The 21,682-nt window shown below is 45.8% G+C and overlaps 1 protein-coding gene across 1 annotated transcript in view; it reads left to right on the top strand.

The window, feature by feature from the left end:
* LOC105451721 (homeobox protein araucan) overlaps positions 1–19,753 on the top strand; it is a 59,416-nt gene extending 39,663 nt beyond the window's left edge. The window contains exons 4-8 of the mRNA XM_011692344.1: positions 5,609–5,967; positions 9,259–9,681; positions 9,712–10,273; positions 10,472–10,556; positions 17,790–19,753. Of these exons, the coding sequence (XP_011690646.1) occupies positions 5,609–5,967; positions 9,259–9,681; positions 9,712–10,273; positions 10,472–10,511 (1,384 nt within the window). The 3' untranslated portion in view covers positions 10,512–10,556; positions 17,790–19,753. The remainder of the gene's footprint in view (positions 1–5,608; positions 5,968–9,258; positions 9,682–9,711; positions 10,274–10,471; positions 10,557–17,789) is intronic.
* Positions 19,754–21,682: the final 1,929 nt, after the last annotated feature.

Below are 21,682 nucleotides of genomic sequence, written 5' to 3'. Positions count from 1 at the left end.
GTCTCTATCTTTCCCTCCCCGACTCTAAATCCCTCTCTATCTTCTCGCCCGTTCCTCCCGTACTCCCTTGCGTACGTCTACTCCCTTTCGACTACTTCCTCGGCCGCCTCCGTATCCTCCGAACGAGTCGGCTCCCACAGGTGCTTTACTTGCTTCGCTTAGCAACCCTCGTGTCCGCCTGGCGAACTCACACACGTGCACACACGTTTATGCTCGACGTTCAGGAATAGGCAAGCGCGCTGTGACTCACGCAACGGGAGACTTCTCCCTCCCTCTTTCGGAGCCACCCTTTCGGGTGGTTGTATAGTCTGCATGTGCTCGGCGGCGGCGGTGGCGGTGGCGGCGGCGGCGGTGGCGGTGGCGGCGCCTACCAGAGAAACTCCGACGGTAGGCATTGTTTATCGTGGAATTCAGCGCCCTTACTGCCTCGCTCTCTCTCGCCACCTCTCCTGGACAAGCCTCTATTAATTTACTTGCTTAATAATACGACCGCCGCTTCTCCCTCATCTCCGCCCCGGTCGCTCTCTTCCCTTAACGTACCCCGTCACTTTCGACGGCGTCAGGTCGCCTATTGTTTTACTGGCAGCGTTGAAAGTGTGGACTGCGTTGTATGACACAAGGAGGGGATCGCCTCCCGCGCGAAGGCCGAGAGTATAAATTGAAGCGGCTCGATTGGAATGCTCCGACGCGAACGCTCTGATTACAGGAAATGAGAAATATGTCGTTACTGGCGCCACGAAAGGCTTCCTTTGAGGACACTTCGAACAGGCAGAAGTATCTCTTTTTTTCTGTTGTCTTTGCGTAAATTAATTGATTTCTCTCTTTTCCTTCATTCGCGCCATTGCACACTCTCGCGAATCTTACTGCCCTGTTGTTTGTTATTGGATGATAGATGAATATGTCTGCTCGTTCTTTGTGCAATAAGATAACATAGCGAACATTTTAAATTGTTGTTAAATGGAAATTTAAATGTCAAAGATCGTTGTCGTGTTGCTTTCAATAACGAAATGTAATTGCAATATACATAATATAAGAACTATGTGTATAATAAAATTTCTTTTCTTTCATTTAGAATTTAGATCGATAATTATATAGTTACATTTGACGATGCTATAATTGTGCCGTAGCACTTTTATCAATTAAAAGAATACTATGTTAGCGAATGTTGCAGTGAATGATACTATCTCAATTTTAACCCAATCAGGAGATATCGTTTTTTGTTATCAAAGATCGCTTATAGACATTGAGTGTATCGAGTTCATAGAAACGTACCACCTTTAACGATTATACCTTTGATTTTCCGTAACCGGTTACTTATTCGCGTCTTTTCTATCGTCTGGATGCCTGAAACGGCATCTATACACTAGAAAAATCGTCTGATATATCGACATATAGAACACGTTTTTATGACCGACAAGATAAAAAATTTCCCACCGAGATTCCCTTCGCATCGTCTTGATTCTTTGAGAACAAAAATAAAAAGTCGAGACTATTTAGGCGTAGTATAATTTCATAATTTCAATAATTATCAAAGTAGTTGCCATATCCTCCGTGACTGTCTTAGAATAATGTAAAGGAAAAGGCTGCAACGTTGATGATTAGATACAGACAGCATATCGGTCTATTGTATGACGTAGCGATTGCGCGAGTACAGGGGGCGGATCTTGTCGATGGCAGTACGGAGCAAACGCAGCCGTAAGCTATACACAATTGCACAGAAGAGAGGGTGTATGTGTGTGTGTGTGTGAGAGAGAGAGAGAGAGAGAGAGAGAGAGAGAGAGAAGATAGACAGAGAGAGAGAGAGAGAGGGAAAGGAAGAGAGATGCAGTAGGTTGGCTGGCTGGTCGGTAGGAAACGTTTGCACATCCGAACCCGGGCGTAACTATTGAAGCTACCTCTATATATACACAGCTATACCAGGCTGGAGGACGTAATTACGCGCGTTCTGCCAATATTGGTTAACCTTTCGAGGTTGACGCCACCATATGCAAAGCCTCTAATGAGTCGCTCGAGTGCTGCCAGTGTCTAGCATTACGCGCTTCTCTATGCACCCTTTCGCATCGTTATTATCCCCCTTAGTGGAGGAATTCCTATCGTTTCGATCCCTATCGTTTCGGCCCTCATCCTCTGCCTCTGAGCCTGCCGACAATTTCGTTTCGCGTATATGATACGCCCCTCTCCGTCCTTTCACTGCCACGAACGGTACCGTGCTTCTAAATTGACGTTAATCTCCAATCTACGCAGAAATACGCGCGGCGATACGATAACTGTGCGAGTTCATTTTGTTATTGCACGAAATCCATTTGCCGAATCCGATATCGTACAACGTCAACATTTGATTATCGGCCTTTTAACGGGCGATTGACTGACAATAAGAAAGATATTCCTATTTGTTTACCGTTAGTGTCGGATTAAAGATATTTTTAAATAAGTCACTCAAAATGGTGTCAGTTTGGATTAACGATTGAAATTTACGTACATACATTTACGTACATCGAGATACATTTGATATTTATACATTTATTGTGGCAAATCACGCGTTAAAAATCCATATATGTTGCGCTCTTCAAGGACGCTCGTCGCACGATTTAGCATCGACAAAGAGACGATAAGAGCGTGTCGGAGAATTTTATGATAGCAGATAGTGCCATTCACTCGCAATCTACTAGTCCGTGAGCTCTTGCACTATGAGCACAACGTTTAGATCTTTTATACATATATCCGGCTCCGTTTACAATCCTTTAGAATATACAAAACTTACATTTATGAAAACTCGAGAAATTATTATGCATACTTGCCATTTCAATTTCAGGTAATGCGTGTCACGAAATCCGATCGCGATGCTCGTAAATAGCAACATAACGCCTTCTTTCTTTTCTGTATTATTGGACATTTGCTTGCGCGACTTTAATTCACACCTGACGTTTTCGGATCACCCGAGCGCATCGTGATTCGCGTGCGAATAACAACAGAATTTTTCGCGAGAAGTACCGTTGAGATATGCTATAAGAAGGAAGGGAGATTGTGAACTGGCCGTGGCACATTCGCCGAGTTTTTACTTTGCTCCCATTCGTCGTCGCATCTGCATCGTCGCATATACAAGACGCGCGATCACATCCGAGCGATTCTCTCTCGGCACGCAACGGTACACTTAGTATGTAAATGCCGATGCGGACTCGTTGTGTATGTAGATAATTGCGCGGCGCAGCGCCCGCGCCGGCGCGGCCCGGCGTGTGGGAGGCAGTCGAAATTGCGCATATTAACGAAGGGGCGAACTTTGATTATATCTGCAAGAGCTTGTATCGTCGTCCGCTGTCAATTCCTGACGAGCCTTCGATTCGAAACGCTCGGACTATCACCTTCCTCCGCGAATTCGTTAACTTTCTCATTTTTAACATTGTCCAATCACATCAACGTGAACAAGTCTGTGTTATATAATTAATATGATGCTTCGTAACGCTGACAATCCAAGAAATATTAGAAAGCTTTTTTCTGCCCTGTTTTGCGAGAAGAAAGGATATGTTCGCAATAGAATTAACAGTTTTCCGCCGTAATACGGTGCGTTTTATTGTTTCGTCTTTCGCGAATGCCGCCATATGGTCGCAACTGCTTCAACGGCGGACGCGGAAGCCTATATCGAAATCGATAGAACTCCTTCAAGGACATGGCCGCTTTCTTGCGGTAGCAGCAGGCGAAAGGAGGAACGCGGTCGGTGGAGAGTAAGGAAAGAAAGAAAGGAAAAAAAAAAGAAACGTGAAGTCGAGGAGAGGCTCGTTTTACTGGCGACGTATCCCGGCGGCCGCCTTTCCCTTGTACGAGGGAGTTTAATAGAGGGTGAAACGTCCTCCACCTTCTTCGAGTCAGCCTCCTGCGGATTGCCGCTTCCATCCCCATCGACGCGGTCATCTCGGCAATCTCGGATGCGGATCGCAGTGGTAATCGGAGGGTGGTAGGGGGAGGGGGTTGCGCAGCCTTGTGCTCGTTGAGTGAAAGCAGGAATCTAATAATTCGCCGTTCGTTCGATTTACCTCGATTTCCGCTTTTCTCTTTCTCGCTCTTCGGCTTCCTTCCCGCGTGTGCCGAGCGATTTCTCCAATCTGATCCGCCGCGCCGCCCGATGTACACTCGTCTCTAATTCGATTACATAAAGTGGAAATGGAAACCTGACAACGAGTTTATTTTTAATAGCGTCACAACGAAAATAAAGAAATCCGAAATTTGATGATTATTTCCGTATGCAATGTCATAGGAAATTACCGTGAATAGAGTAACATAAATTGATTGATGTCACCGCTGCGATTCAAGAACATTATTTTAAATTGTTTGGATACAATTTTAAATTAGTCTCACATCCATTGCTTTTTACAAAATTGATAAAATTCTTACAAACCATTGGGAATGTAATTTCAAAAATTTATTGATTATCAATAGACAATCTTCCAATTGTCGTCTGCCACTTGATATCGATACAAAATTTTCATTTATCCCTAGCCATCGACGAGCAACAGCAGCAAGTATCTCGTTAGGATGTGTTCCGCTCGAGGCAAAACATTGTTACTAACCACTACTATCGCCGCTATCGCGAACCACTGTGCCTCTTCCATCGTTTCATAGAATGGATCGATGGATCGTCGATAGGTATTTTAGCCTATAGAATATGTGTGTATATATATATATATATATATATATATATATACATATAATATATAAAACAGTACCCACCTATAACATACTCGCGCACTGGGTTCTTCGTAAGAGAGACGGGGAGGAATGGAAGAGAGACGTGAGAGGAGTAGACGCAGACTGAGCGAGCGAGAGGGGAGGGGGGTGGGCAAGAGGGGATCGATCGAATCGCCATTACGGCGAGTGAGTGCCGGGGGTGCACGATGGAATCACGCCGCCGCTGGGGGTTTATTCCCCGTATATATTTGCCGGAGTATCACCCTCGACCCAGTAGGATGCCGCCCCCCCCCTCCCTCTATCCCAGAGGGGTTTGATGTTCAGCAAGGCGGAGAGAAAGAGAAAGGGTGGGAGAGGTAGTGAAAGAGAGAGAAATAAAGAGAGAGAGAAGGGCACAGATCTAGGAAAGCCGAGGGCTCGTGCAGAGCACTTCGGACTTGCCAAAATCTACGGGGAATTCGCACCCTCGACACGATACCACTTCTCGAGTGGAGTGGCCTGTTTCGACAAATATGGAACAATAGTTACCTTCTGGCGGGCAAGCGGCGAGCGTTGCTTAACGGCGATTACTCATTCGTTAATAATGCATTTGATGTTTATTAGTGAGACGCGACTAGTAATCTCGCTGTGACTTCTAAATTTCTTCATAAAAAATAAATATATGCAGGATTAGAATCAATTTGTGTATATATACACACATATATATAATCAATCTGTGTGTGTGTTAATCGATTAATTAATGATTAGAAATGGGAATTAGTATGGGAAGAAGCACGTGCAAATATTATCTACGGTTTACTGAGCTCTTTACATCTTGATTTTTCTCATATTGCACTTCCTGTTTACAAGCAATTGCTTACTCGAGCGGAACGAATTTTTAAAGAATTTCAGAAGACTCATTGTAAGGTACCTTTTTCGTCTTTTTTAGGTACGGAGCTGGATACGACCTGGCCGCGCGGCGGAAGAATGCCACGAGGGAGTCGACGGCAACCTTGAAGGCTTGGCTGAACGAACACAAGAAGAATCCGTATCCGACGAAAGGCGAGAAGATTATGCTGGCTATCATCACAAAAATGACGCTGACGCAAGTCTCCACATGGTTCGCGAACGCGCGGAGACGTCTCAAAAAGGAGAACAAGATGACCTGGGAACCGAAGAACAAGACGGACGACGATGACGACGCGGTGCTCACCGATTCTGAGGATAATAAGGAAAAGGACGATCTCGCGACGGATAACAGAGGCGATCGGGTTGGCGAAGAGGCGAGGCGGGGCCTCGACGATACCGGTAAGCCTTTTTTCCTTTCCACGCATGATATCCGTTGCCCGACAGCGAGTCAGAATTCATTATTCAGTAAGACGCTGCCTCCAGATACGAGCCGTCACGTTTTCACGTCGCTATCTGCGAGAGCGATTTAGAAAATTGTTCGCAGTCGCGGGGCTGACGTTAACACGCGAAATCTTAGTTTACGCCGCTAACAGGACTACAAACTGTGAAACGAAATGAAACGAGGGGCGTGTCTAACGTCGCTGCAGAAAAAAAATGCCGGGAGGGTAATAATAATATTCGAAGCGGCTTGCCGGCAGCGTCTGCTTCGAGAGACAGTCTGAGAAAGAGAGAAACTGCGGCGGCGCAGTATAATATTCGCGATAGCTCTCGTCGTTGGTGCTATCGGGGAATTTCTATCGTTAGAAACATTTCATTATCAATATTGCGAGAAGTATTCGTCAGCCAAAGCTGGAATTGTTTCTCGAAGGTAGGTCCAGCGCGAGCAAGGCGAGCCGATCTCTTTGACTTCGGAATGTCGATGGCGTGTTTCCTTCGCGTGACTAGTTTCCCCCGATATCGTATACCCATCAGTTGGCGGTTCTCGTATTGCGCAAGTATATATGCATTTCGCTCGCAATGAATCGAACTTACGATTTCACTCCGGGCGGTCGGCAGTTGTTTCTAAAGATTACCTGATTTTTTTCGAGAGAATTCACGTACCGTTCCTGAATATATACCTCGCAAATATATCTTCGCTCCATGCTTCGACCAAAAGATCGATGATAGGGCTTTTAGCCCTGTCGCTCGCGATACCTGTCGTTCCTCGAGAGCTTCTGTGGGTCGCCCATCAACCGTGAATTTTTACGGCCGACGATTCTGAAATACTTACGCGGCTGCAAATTTCAGTTCATTTCAGCACTCTATTCATCGTAAGCATGTTGCACACGCTCATTAGGGACCCGAATAGCACAAGTTTTCCAAATAGCGGTTCGGTTATCGCATCCCGAGGACGATTCGCTCGAAGAGGCGAGTTTCTTCGCGCGGCGACCGGAAACGGCGAGTTAGGAATTTGCGGTGAAACGGAGCGCGCGGTGCGGAGCGGAGCGGGTTCTACATCGCGGGGGCGGACATAATGGTTCACATGTGGGTAAACACAGTGACGGGTTGCGGGTTGCCGCGCGAAGAGATTAATGGCTCTCGGTTTGGTCCCCCGGTGAATCGGGCCGACGCCGTTGGCATTGGTATTGGGCACCCCGGGCTGGACCGGGCTGCTTGCCCGTGAGTTTGCCGCGAATGTGTAGGTGTATGTACGGTGCGCGAGGAGCACGGATCTGTGAGAGGAGTACGTAATTGTATGCGTGCGCGCGTGCAAGAGGGAGAGGGTGCGCTCGGTCTGAGTAGCCATCCGTAGAACCATATCCACTCCGTGCCACGGAGTCTATATATATACGTATACATATACATATGTATGTGTGTGTCTGTGTATATATATATATATATATATATATATACACACACACATACATATATGTATATGTATATATAATATATATATCGTAAATGTATATAGATACACACGAGGGAACGCTGGTTCGAGGTTCGGTGATGTATCGGCGCCCGCGGCGAGACGAATGGTACGGACCCTCCTATGGCCACCATTACCCCACCGCACATTGGCCAATATCGGATATATATATATATATATATATATATATATATATATATATCTTTCTCACTCTCCTTCTTCTTCATCCTCTCGTCGTCTCGATCTCTTTTCCGATCCAGGACACCTAGATCCTGCTACGTCACGCGTCCTGCAATGGCTCGTAATTTCAAAGGACTGGCTCGAGCAGAAGAGAGCACTACGACGATGTGCTAGAAAAGGGTGACGAGAACCGATGGGAAATTGATTCGTCGCGCCGGTTCTTCCGCGTGAGGTCGAAAGCACAGTGAAAGCACAGACGTTGGCGTCTCTTACGTCTAAAATTTTCGTGGTTCTCTTCTTCCTATATAAATAGCGGGAACGTGTATCGACACTTCAGCTTGTGAATATATACGTACACACCTTCACTCGGTCTGTGCCGGTGACCTTTAGAAATTCAAAGGGGAGCTTTTGGCGCGCTCATGAATTTCTACGCCGAGCCGCTGAGGAAGATAGGTCACACGAACTGTCAGCCACCTATGCGGCGAGGGTTGAAATATTCGTATTCAAGTAGAATATATATATTCAAACTCTCGGGCTTTTGGAACCCGACTATTGTTACATAAAGTTAGACACGAGCAAGTTCGGTCTGTCTTGTAAATTACCGAACATGTAACATTGAAATAGAAAAATTATTATGTACTTATAACTTACGCGCGAGTTACGATCTGACCGAGTAAAGTCAAGCCCAATACAATTTAGTTATTCAATTTGAACACAGAATCCGCCCGCACGGTACGAAGATTACGAGATTAACGTCTGATAAAAGAGGGTCAAAAGTTAAAGAGCCACTTGTGGACTCGACGGTAGTATCTATTTAGTTGGCCCATAAGAGAGAAGTTCCCTTTATAAGGGGGTGCATGCGCCCTAAACCGAAACTCTCTTTTTCTCACTTTCTCTCTCTCTCTCTCTCTTCATCTCTCTCTATCTTTCTCTATGTCTCTCTTACACTAAACAGTATAGCAGCACGCCCTTCGTGCTTGGGAATTATCGCTTGACGACCCATCAAGTAAACCCTCTGCCGACACATTCGAACCTCTTAATGAAATTCTCACCCCTGACTGACTGCCTGGCTTGGCTCGGTGGCTGCCTGGCTGGCAGACGGTCGGGACGATCCGTGGAGTGCCCCGAGAGACGACGGGACAGGGAGATCGGAGAAAAAGGAGACGGATACGGTTTATTCTTTCTCTTTCTATCTCTCACTTATCCACTCGCTCGCGCATCCTCCCCACTCATTGCCCCGAAGGGAAACTGAAATCTCTCGCGCCCCAAAGTGGTTGAAGGCTTCGCTCCCTTTTTTCACAGCATCCCTTACAGCTTAACTGTATAGGGGCGTAAGGGAAATATCCACACTTTCCCGCCGCTCGACGACCCTCCATGACGATGGAATCCCGTTACGATGACTCGCGTTTTACGTCTCACTTTTCCGTATTTAATATTATAAACCATTAATGTCTATATTTTTCTCGTGTATATCCATTTTTACGAATAATCTTCGCCACGAATGTCAAATAATTCATGCATATCTTTCATCTATTTTGACGATTTACAATTTTTTTTCAATTTTTTTCAACAAGTCTACATATAATATCCCCGATTGTTTTCAGAACCAATGAGGCATGTGAAAGCGGAACTTTTGCAACACGAAAAGGATCTCGATGATGAGGACGAGTTAGATCTTGAAGACGACCGCCGACGGAGCGAGCATCCCTTTCATCACACGATGCAGCATCACCATCATCACCACCAAGGTTATGGCGGTGAGGATCATCTGAAGGAAGAGGGTATCAAGTCGGACTGTAGCGCGGGTGGTGTACCGATCCCTGCGACGAAACCCAAAATCTGGTCCTTAGCGGACACGGCGGCGTGTAAAACGCCGCCGCCACCGTCGCATCCCCACCACCAGCAGTATCACCATCTACATCATCAGCAACATTACCCCCAGCAGCAGCAGCAGCAGCATCACGTGCCGAACCAGGGACATCATCATCACTCGCAACAACCATGGATCGGTCCAGGAGGCGCGGGAGGTGGCGCCGGCGGCGGTGGTAGCGGCGGAGGCGGAGGAAACTTGGGAAGTTCGTTCGCTCTACCCTCCTCGGCGGGGATGAGCCCGTCGGCAGCGACGGCGCCCTATTCGGGCGCTGCCGCGAGATACGGCGGCTTCCTCTCGTCCTCGTCCGGCGGCCAGCTCCATTACAACCCCAATTCATCGTCGGGCTCGAGCTCAAGCGCATCCTCCTCGGCGGCGGCGGCGGCGGGGTTTCCAGAGGTTGGCACGGACACTCCACCCCAGACGCCGCCCAACATGAAGGTGGCCACGCCGAATGGAGTGATCCAGGCACCGCCGGGCGGTTACTGTCCTGGTGGCAACGCCGCCAGTGCCGCGACTAATGGCAATCCTAATATCCCCTACGGCGCGAATCATCCCGGTAGCGGTGGTTATCTGTCGACGAGCTCGGGCTCGGCCAGCAGCGCCTCGTCCTTCAATTCCCGGCTCCAGAGCTCACCGCATAAGGACTTCTCGCCGGTCGGTCAAAATTCTATTCTCCATCAGCATCAAACCACTGCCAGCTTGCCACCCACGGAAGCTACCACCGCATTTAAACCATTTTATAAAGGGTGAGTGAAAGATATCGGTTCGATGTCATTTGATTTTAATATTAACTTTTGTAAATTAACTCGTTTATGTTAAGTAATGTTGCTAAATTGTGTTTGAAACATATGAATCTTTATTTGGTGTATGTAACAAAAAAAATCACGCAATAAAAATAAAAAAATTATAAGAAAGGATTAAAAAGAATGCGCATTTTGTTCCAGCTCACAATCGATGGGTAGTGGCTTCGTCTCGCCAGTTTAAGAGCCCGTACCGAGGTCCAGAAAAACAATAGTCGTCTTTCTCAAAGTAAGTGAAAATATTTTATTATTTTGTTTACGCCTGTCCTTTTCGTATGTTGTTTCTTATACTATAATTACGAATGACATGTGTATATACACATCGAAAATTTTCCACTACATTAAAATTCTTCGTCGGTCTGTAGTGTATTGTGGCCGCATTAATATCACGTCGAGCGATGTTCGTAATTTACTTTCGACTGTGTAAAAGAAAGAAGACGCGTCGACGAGATCCGGGGAAGGGGACGAATGGGAAGGGAAGGAGGGGAGGGGGGCAGAAAAGGTAAGTTGTCCGAAGCAACGGTACATGACCGGCTTATCGGCACGAAAATCGATACAACGATTCTCGCTTGCGCGAACGGCGCGAAAGGCGCGCCGGTCAAACTGGTGTGTTGCGCCAAACTCGCGTATGGCCGAGACACCACGGGAACAATCGATAAGAAATTAATATCCGGCGTGTCGATTGGTCGTTAAGCCAAGCGACCCGAGTTGAAATAATAATGGTATCGGACACACATTGAGTAGCGTGTGGGTAGTCCACGGTGGTAGAGGGAACGATTGAGAAGAGAAAGAGAGAGAAAGACAGATAGAGAAATAGGGAGAAAGAGGCTATCGCCACCTCCTTGACAGTGACAAATGGACGGAGATTTCAATCAGTGAATGGAATCACCACTGGCTAACCGTGTCTTTCTCTTACCACACCAGTCGACCGTAGGCTTTTACGTGTGCACGCGCGCGCGCGTGTCCGTGTATGCCGTGCGCACCTACGTGTGTGTGTGTGTGTGTGTATTGGAACACTACACTCGGACACACCTCAACCTGTCGCGTTGGTGACCGAACGGACGACTCCGGTCCAGTCTCGCATTTGGGTCTCACGAGCGATCTCCTTACTAACGGCTTAACCCTATAAGATGGATACCTTAAAGCGTCGTAAGAGAAGCGTATGGCCATAGTAGTGTTGTCGTAAATTTTCCGTAAATTACGTGTGTCGCGTCAAATAAACGATTCACATATAAATTTATCGCGCATATAAATTGTATACAAATCATTGCGTCGTTCAAAAGATCTGTGAATAAAAAGCTACGCCGTTGCACTCTTAGGAGTGCTCTATCAAATTTCAATTCGAGTCGTGTAAACGCATCGTAGAACGAATGCGTTAGCGCGCGACTTGTGTGCGAGACGATAAGTCATGAAAGAGATAGAGAAGCGGTTGTCCGCGATAGTCGGCAAACGATCGTTAAAGCGTCTTGGGGAAAGCCGGAGCCTTCGTCTTCTCATTCGCGGCATTCGTAGATAAAATGTGGGGAGGGAGGGGGAGGAGAAGGGGAAAGAGTCGAAACGGCTGTTCTCCCGTTTCCTTACAAACGATACGCGGGATTCATCTCCAGGGCTTACCCTCGTCTCATTCTCTTCCTCCATTCTTCTCGGCGAATCCACCCGCAGTATCCGTAACGTCGCGGTGCGAGTACGAGTCTTTGAACGTTATCTGATTCGACGGAATCGTAAAGGAGCCGAATCGCTCTCCTCGCGAAAATACATTTCCCAGTTTTCCTTCCCTGCGCCGATTCGAGAGCAATTCCAGCAAAGCGGCCCTCTCTCGAGTCTCGCCGCCACCTGTATCCGATGGCGATGGGAATCTGCTCGACAGAATCGATATTATTGCGTGGAAAGTGCGGCGTCTAACCGTACAGTCGAGAGACGTAGATTATCTTGGATTTTTTTTGTTTCAATGTAACGTATTGTCTATATCTGAACATAACAATATTATTGATACGTTCAGGAGCGTTAATTATTTCCGCAATGGGGAAAAAAAAATAAAAATAAAACGAGACACAGAGTTTTTAGGATGCTCGATAAGTCGGAACGAACTGCAAGAAAAATTATCTCGACACATCATTCGTCGCCTCGTTTCGCAACAAAACTATGAAGACTCGAGAGAATCGCCAGCCAGGGCGACGCTGCCACGTATCGGCTGCGGAGAACGTCCGTCGTCGTTGTCTTTGTAGGATGCCACGACGTGAACGCGAGTAGAAAGGCGGATGGCGAACGGGAGAAACGGGGGTGGCGGATAAAGGGGGAAAGAGGAAAGGGGGAAGAAGGGGTCGTCTTTTCGGATGGAACCGGGTGTTAGCCGGTGCTCTCTTATCTCGCGGCGATCTGATCCTAATTTATAGCCGCGTTCCAAATAAACTAGTTTTCGCTGTCGTCACCTCGCTTCCTCCCTTCCCCGTCCCCGTGCGTATGTGTGTGTATATATGTATATCGAACGCGCCGGTGCGTTCGCATCTCGGATGCGCTTATAATGCTACCCCTCTCCTCTTTCGGTTCTCTCGGACCGGCACTCGCTCCAGTCCGGACCATCCTCGATCTCTGCCTCCTCCCTCTTCGCCTTTCCTGTCGCGCACAAACAGACAGGTATACGAGCGAAGGAGAGAAAGAGAGGAAATGTATGTATGTGTGAGTCGCTCAGGTCGTGCGAGGCAGCGCCTTTTGTAGCACCTACCACCAGGTAGAGGTAGGTCGATCTCCTCTTTCGTTCTCTTTCCAATCGCGTCCGAAAAGAGGCGATCGAAGAGAGAAGTAGGGACCAGCGAGGAGACAGCCTCCGTGCAGAAGTAAAATCTTCTCTCGCGATGCCTGTGCCCTATAATTGCCAATTAGCGCGAGGATGTTTAATCGCCATTAGGACGATGGTAACCGGCTGATTGAGGATTGGTTGGTTGGACCCTTCCTCCTTGGGTGGACCCGCTTCTAACTATCGTCGCCTTTTAGCTAGCGATATTTACACGATCTCACGGTATCTGCATAAAATTCGCGACCACCATGCACCCGTGCATCCGCCTCGAAGGCGCGAGAGGATAGGCAATCTTTTTAACGGCTTCGAGATTCCGGACGGGGGATTCAGGTGTCTCCTTAATAAATCCTCGAATACGTCGCCGCGGTTTCCCGCGTGTGTTCCCCTGCTCTCTCTTCCTCTCTCTTCCTTTCCCCTCTTTTTCTTTCGAAGATAGGACTGTAGCCGGTGTTTCTTTGAGAAACATACGCGTTTCTGGAATTCCCGTACGACCTTCGGAGGTTTCATCGGAGGCGACACGCTCGTCGTAGTATACCGCGTCCTTCTTTGTCCTCGACCTCCATTTTGCGAGACGCAACACTCGTTTCGAGCGTTTATCGCGCGTACGGTCGTCTAGCGTGGATCGTGAGATCTTGAGGGCCAAGGCGAAGACGGTAGCGAAAACGGATTTACGTTTCTAGATGTGCGCGGCTAGATGGCTTCGTTGCTACCTGGGGTATAATCGGGGAGAGATCGCCGGGAGCACGCACCTCCACCTTTTCGACCCTGACGTGGCGAGGCGTCGCTATCATTCACGTGATTTCGTGACTCGACCGCTCCGGCCGGCCGACGCGGATGCAAATGTTATTGATTGGGAATAAAAACGCAGACCGCAGTCGCATGGCGCGCTCCTACGTGCTTCCCTACCCCCTCTGAATATAAATCGACACGTTAATTCTAAAACCGGACAGATACAGCGAGTGCGATCCTATCTCGGCTTATTAAAAAAAATAACGCTCAACATTGCCGCTCGCTTCGGTACGATGATCGTACTCGTATGCGCGTAAAAGATCTGCGAACGAGACGGCTCGTTATCCTTACGCCCTTACGCATTACCGCGTAAACACTCCGCGTGCTCGTGTAGGAGAACTCCAACGAGATTATTAATAAAGTTATAAAATAAACAGACTCTCTCGCTTATCTCGGGCACGTTATAATTAAATCATTATAGAGGCGCATACACGCCGCTGAATTTCCAAGGAAATAATTCGTGTCGATACGCGAGCGGAATGTTAACTTCTTTTATAAAAATGCGTAACGTAAGGCGAGCTATCAGCGTGAGTTATTATTAAAATTCCCCGTAACCGGTGCTTTCATTGAATTAATGATTGTTTGATGTTTATAATTTCATGCGCCGGGCTGTCTTCTACATTATGCAAGGCTACCGGGACCGGCCACACGAGACCAGCGCAATAATTACACGATGGCGCATTGCTATTAGTGGAGCGTTCAACTGTCCCGCGATATCCGCTAAACGTAGAATTCGAGCAATGAAATTCGCGTTATCGCGGTTCGCCTGTGCGACTCGTTCAATTTCGTCGTTCCCTCCTCGGGGGGGCTATCGTTCTAAACGCGCGATATCGCCGGTGTCGATCAACACGAGATCTCCGCGCTATCTTTCCCGAAATTACGGTTAAATTACGACGTCATGTTGAACGATATCCTTTCGAGACTTTTCGTAATCGGCGATTCTAAGCCGCGATTGTATAAATAAATTATAATACCGTCGCTAGAGTGCAAATGGATGTGCACGAAAGGAAATTATTCGCTGTCGTAAGATATTAATACGCTGTATCGTTCAAACGGGAATTTATCGCGAATACGTAAAGTTAATATTTGAAGAAATGCACAACTGCAGTTAATTCGCTATGTTTATAAATTATAGATGAATAGTTCGAAAGATTTAGCGTTTGTGTAGTTACTATTTAAATGTACTTGACAGTTTTATCGTGAAATAAAACGTTTCACAACTTTTGGCCCGTCGGAGATAATGGAGAATGGATAAACAGGTTTTCTATAGAGCGTCAATCATCGAGACATCAACGGGTATAAGCAGCTTTGCGCTTGTAAAAAGGCACTTCGATTGCGGCATTGGCTTATTTCAAATTAATGACATATGAATGGAATTCTACTATCTCTCTTTCGCTTGAGCTCCCAAGAGAAAATGATCGTTGTAACTTAACGTCAATTCGACACACACCGAGGCGAAATAATCTTTCCGCTACGTCATCGATCGCGGATCCTAAATTTCGTATGTGCAATCGCGCAGTTTTTTTTCTCTCTTTCCGCTTTATCAAATTAAAGCCGGCAAGGTCACTTGACATTGATAGCGATAAACGTCGGGAGACGTTTTTATCGCGCACATAGATCGGTCGTTTCGTAGAAGTTTCATAACACAATGGAAACGGAAGCGGGGACGCGCGCGGTGCGGCCGCCGCGACCGCGTATAAAATGATAATCGCGAATGTTTATTGCCCGGGCGAAGAGACAGCGGCGCGTTGCCTCGTCAGTAATAACCGGCATGCATGTAACATCCAGATGTCACTGCGGAAACTTTCGAAACGACTTGCCGCATAATCGCGCGACATTTGTCATCCGGGCCGACGCGCGCGTCATTTCGTTCACGATCCGGCGAAGCGAACGAAGCGGACGAACGTGAAGCGCGCGCGACAAGAGCGGGCGAGATGGGAACGGGTGGAGAATGGGGAAAAGGGACGCGGCGCACAGACAGGATAGACGGGCCCGTATAGCCGTTTTCAAATATTCGCCGGGCGTCGCCGCGGCAGTGCCGGGGGCGTCAGTTCCGAAACGTCGGCCAAAATGGATATTGGCGTCCCGTTTATAATCGTGCGCCACGGAAATCTCCCCGGCGGCGCACCACCGGCGCGTATCATCGCGTGTCGCCGTGTCCGCATAATTGTTCGGCGAAACACGATTAATTCATACGTGTCGCCGTATCGCCGTGAGCACCGATCAACGTCGCTCAGGAAACGTGACCCTCTTAAGGGCCGAATCGATTACAGAAGTTCCATAATATTTCTACTTCTATTTCTTGCTTTAAAATATTATGTCAAACAAAAGAGAACGCAATATTTCTGGGCATGACATGATTTTACGTTTTAGCACGTTTTTATTCTGTGCTTGCTTATTTTGTTTGTAATTCGTAATTCATAGTTCCACAATTATGGAAACTCTAGAGAAACTTTTTTCATCGACACAGAAAAAACCTTTAACATATGTTCGTCAACGTATTCAAGGCAATTGAAAGTAAAAACGTTGTTTTCGAGAAAGCTTTCAGGGTCAATATGTATATATATATAAACTCATATACATATAAAAATCAATTAATTTTAATGCAGTTCTATCATGTTTTAATTGCTTGATATCGTGACTAATGGCTCTCGTACAATTTTTACACAGCATAAATGTGTACGATAAAAGCTGTATACGATATGTATATCCAGTATATCGGACTTGTCCACGAGAAAGAGATATAGCAATCGAGTATTGATTCGCTCTCGTATATCCATCAGTATTCCTACGTATAGTAGATCCGTTAATAACCGATTGCGATCTGTATGGGTAATTCTTGATCGCGCTAATTTTACCAGTTTGAAAAGTAAAAATCGCTCATCTGCAATTGCCAACATAATTCCATATAAATCGTCACGATGAAGTAAAAGTGTCATGCCCAGAAATATTACGTTCTAATCTCCCCGAGAGTTAGGATTTGCATAAGTATTTGTCTATAAAAGTCGTCGTTACGTAACTCGCGTGTCCTCCCGAATACGTCACGCGAAAATAGTTAACAATTGCGACAAACAGTTACGGACGTATAAATGGCCGTTTAGTGCCGAACGATACCGACGGTAATGGCCGAGTGAGCAGCGTGTTTTGCATAACGATCGCATTTTATCTCGCGGCACGTGTGGTTTGTCGTTTATTAACACTGACAATCGCTGTCACGGTATCGCCGGACCGAACGATTATCCGTTAGAGTCGCAAAAATGGCCTTGCGATACATAATGAGCAGGTTTCCGACGCTTGCCCCTCTTTCCCGCTCCTTGACGTGGAATCTATATTTCCAACGTGCCGATCGGCGACGGCGGCGGCGGCGACGGGCACGTGAGATACGGTAATCGAGTATCGATAGGCGCAAACGAGCGCGCGTTTGCAACGTTACGGTGTTACGGGCATCGCCACGGACGTAATTGTACTCTAGTAACAGTTTGTTTACAAAGGTATTGACGTTTTCATAGGTATAATTCGCTATTTAAACCGATTGTCTGCTCGAACGGTTTATAACGAGAATTGTCGCGCGATTTTATCGATGACTTTACGTAAAGCTTCGAAGGAATTTTTTCCTTCGAGAAATGGGCCGTAATTGCCCGCTTGATAATTCACTTTGTGTTAGTTTTTGTGACTCATCACGAAAGCCAAGACGCAATATGCGCGTTCGACATTGTTTAAACTTGTGAAACACGAATACCATTCGAACCGAACATTTGTCCCGAAATAATTATACGTTATTCTTATACTAGTGTATACATCAATAATCCTTCTTTCTGCTACGTAGAAGAGGGAACACGGCGGCGCCGATCTAAGACTATTTCCATTTTTCTGTTGCAGAATAAAGCGGCGCCGTTGAGGGAGAGGTCCTGCGAAGAAGTCCTGCGGCTGGACTGTAAATACGCGCTCCTGAGTGGTCTCGGGATTTATTAGCGTTATCTCGACTTCGCGTCAGAGGCGGAGAGAGAAAGAAGCGGGTAGAGGCAGTCAGGCAGGCAGTCAGGCAGGCAGGCAGGAAGGAAGGAAGGAAGGAAGGGAAGAGAGGAAGGTGGCCGACTCTTCGAGATACATAAATCGTTCCCCGACCTCTGGAAGGCGCGACTTGGAAAAGACGTATGAGAGGGGTAGAAGAGCGACTGCGCGAAGCGCGGGAGTACGCGAGAGAGGAGGCGGCTTAGAGGAGATTTAGGAATTAGGAGAATTACGTCAAAGTGCCTGCTTACGCACGGCTACGTACGGCGAAGCGACATCGGGGGCCGGGTAAGAAGAAAGTATGGGGGCCGAGCGCGCGCGGGATTTATGTCCGACGTATACTCTCCTCGGCGTGCTGCAAGCGAGAGAGCCTGCGAGCCGCCATATTTTCGATCGGTACCATCGACCGCTGGCTGACGGCAAGAAGATGGGTTTACGGGGCACGGGGCAACGCGTTGCGTCACCCCATCGCTGAGCTCGAGTGAGAAGGAGATTTTCAAGTTACCCAGGTCGAATGGCCGAACACGAACTTTTCGCGATCGTCTTCGATGTTCGGATGTACCGCCGGTATACATCGTCCTCACACGTACACTCACACACGCACCCTACACACACGTAATTGTGAGTCCTTCTTTTTTTTTCTTTTGTTTAGTCAATGTTTCATTGCCGATCGTTCAGCGACGTCTCGAGATTTCCGGAATAAGCACTGCGCGCGCGGAGAGTTGTCGATTTTGTAAATAAAGGATGCGCGCGCGATCACTTCGGGAATCCGTACTGACGATTTCGCACCGAAGATCGTATATACATGTATATACATATACAATACCTCCGACGGAAGGGTAAATCGTTTGATAAATATCCAGCAAATTTGGCGGACGAACGATGTGCCTCTTCCGAGATCGCGAAGATACCAATCGCGAATTACACATGGGCAACGTGCAAGGTAGCACTACTTCTTCGTTACGGAGTAACGGGGTCTTTCTTAACGGTCGTCGCTCGAAATCGGTTATTTAACTCGGCAGAGAGAGAGAGAGAGAGAGAGAGAATTTCGATGGGTCGCCCGAGTGAATATAATATTACTTCGACCAAGTCGTGCGCGGCACGAATATCGAGAAAGAAAAAAAAAGTGAGAAAGAGAGCGTGAAGAGAAACACTCGATCTACCTGTTGTAGGTTTAAGATGAAAATAGGGGAAAGACAGATCGCGTAGCGCATTACAAAGCTACTATCGTTAAACTTACCACTAACTCCTTTAATTATCCGAATGAAATATTAACGTATACCCGAATACCCGCATATAGAGATGGAATGATAAATAGTACACCTACGCATTACACGTACACACACGGTGACACGCAAGTAAGTCTAGGCCGTAGATCTTAAGACTGTACCTACTACATCACGAAATTTTATCGGGGTGACGCGTCTTAAGGGTTTTGCAAAGAAAAAGAGAGAAAGAGGTCTCCTCGCCGCAGAGTATACATCGCTATATTATAAGTATAAATAAAAATATATGAGAGAGTAGAGAGTTGGCGCAGAAAAATGTGCTTATGCGCCTAACAATAATACTAACAGCGACGAGAAGAGATATGGTCAGAAATTGAATAATAATCGTTAAGGATCAAATTCGTCCCTTTTCGCGCGACAACCGTGCACTCGCGCATCTCAGGCCGGGACATCGGAGGACGTAAATTCCTGTATATGTAGTATTATTTCTTCTAGTACATGTTACATTTTATTGTTGTCTAATGCTATATTTTGTTGTATATTTCTTACAATTATCAATTTCTTTTATGGACAATTTTAAGTTTGTTGGTAGATAGTCGAGTTAATCAGCGTTATTATATTTTTAAAGGAGAGAATATTACTTTATTCACAATTCTTACGAAGACATCGCGTAGCATAAAAAGCGGAAATGCGGCGTGCACGGTGTTCGAAACAAAAAATTGTTGATATTTTTTTATATTATATGTATATCGCGCGGGTCGTCCCTTCTTTTTATGAAGCTGATCTGCAGGTTCGTGAAAACCGAGGGACGCACGACATAGTATCTTGTGCAAATCGCAAACGATTGTCAGATCGTGTTTTGAAAAAAAAAAAAAAAAAAAGAAAAAAGGGAGGTCGACTATTATTTTGTACTTTGGCGTAAATGTAAACGGGAGCGCGCGCGCACGCGCGAGTCATCGTCGGCGGTTGAGAGGGAGCGTGTCGAATGGAACTTGTACATTGTTTTGTAAAGAATACATTTATTTATATCTGTGATAACGGAAGAGTTCAACGGGGGAAAAAAAAGAGGGGGAACGATAACATAGAACGTTCGCGGTATCGGTATACTCTGACGAAGATGGTCGGTGCTCGTGCATTCGTTGACACGTATATCATAGTATAATTATATAGATATGGTAACGTTTTTTTGTAAATAATCAAAGAGGAGTATAGAGAGATAGAAAGAGAGAATGAAAAAAAGAGAGAGAAAGAAAAGCAACGGGTAGAGTGTACCGCTTTGCGGACGGTTTTAATTAAACGAAGGTTAGAGAAAGGGGTAAATAAAAAAATTATATAAATATATAAATATAACGCACGTTTTGTGTACATTGTCGCACCTTCGTGAGAGAATCTATTTGTTGTGAATAGTACACGTAATAATACAGATATATGCTATGACTATTAGGTTTTATTCGCTTGTTCGTACGGATTCGACTGTAAAATAATTAAATTGTACATAGTCCTGAATGTGAATATAAACAGAAAAAATATATATATACATATATATATATATATATATATATATATATATATGTATGTACACATATATGTATATATATATTACTGCTATCATCGCTTATTATTATTAACATCGACACATAATTATTATTATTTTTCTTATTATTTTAATATTATTGTCGGCTCTATCATCTCGTGAATTCGTATTATATAATAAAATAAAAAATAGTAATAATAATTTGTCGATGTTTTTAATAATAATAATAATAGCAATGTATATATATGTACGTATACATATATATATGTATTATTACTATTATCATTAATTATTATTATTATTATTATTATTATTAACATTGACATATTATTACTATTATTATTTTATTATTAATATTATTGTCTACTCTATTATTATAAATTTATTATAATTAAAAGGAAGACTATATTACGTTGTACATGCACGCTTCATACTTTCTTTCTCCGTCTACCTCAATACCGCATTATGAAATATTATTCAGCGTTACTTTCCTCCGGTATCGGCGTTATTTGCAACGGCGACGAAGATTTATGAATAAAAGACCACTTTAACGTCGTAGCACGTTCATTGTCGTTCAAAGAAACCCAAGTTTCTCACTATCCTTGACTCGATAATCGTCCTCATTCAAGATTCTGCAGATCGACACAGATATCCCCGTGATCGTTACGACGATCGATATTTGGCCGCCGCGGCCAAGCGAGCCAAACCGTATCGAAGGTTGTACGCACATCTGTTTCCGAATCCTCCGCCCATCTCCCCCTTCCCTTTTCTCCCCCTTTCTGACATTATTTTCGGACGTTCTGCAGATTTTAAAAAAGTCACGGACGAGTTGTAAGTCGTAGCACGCGCGCGCCGCAACACAGGAACCACATTGTGCCCGTTCTAACGTACCACAATGGACGTCTCCGTTTTGAATATTCGAACAATGGTACTTTCGCGGTGGGTGGAGTTTCAATGAAAATACATGGCTTGCGCAGAGGGAGGGAAGAAGCGAAAGAGAG

This window comes from Wasmannia auropunctata, unplaced genomic scaffold, assembly GCF_000956235.1.
Source record: "Wasmannia auropunctata unplaced genomic scaffold, wasmannia.A_1.0 LD336046.1, whole genome shotgun sequence".
Lineage (NCBI taxonomy): Eukaryota > Metazoa > Arthropoda > Insecta > Hymenoptera > Formicidae > Wasmannia > Wasmannia auropunctata.
The sequence above is the reverse complement of the archived record's forward strand: the minus strand, read 5'-3'. Positions and strand labels throughout refer to the sequence as shown.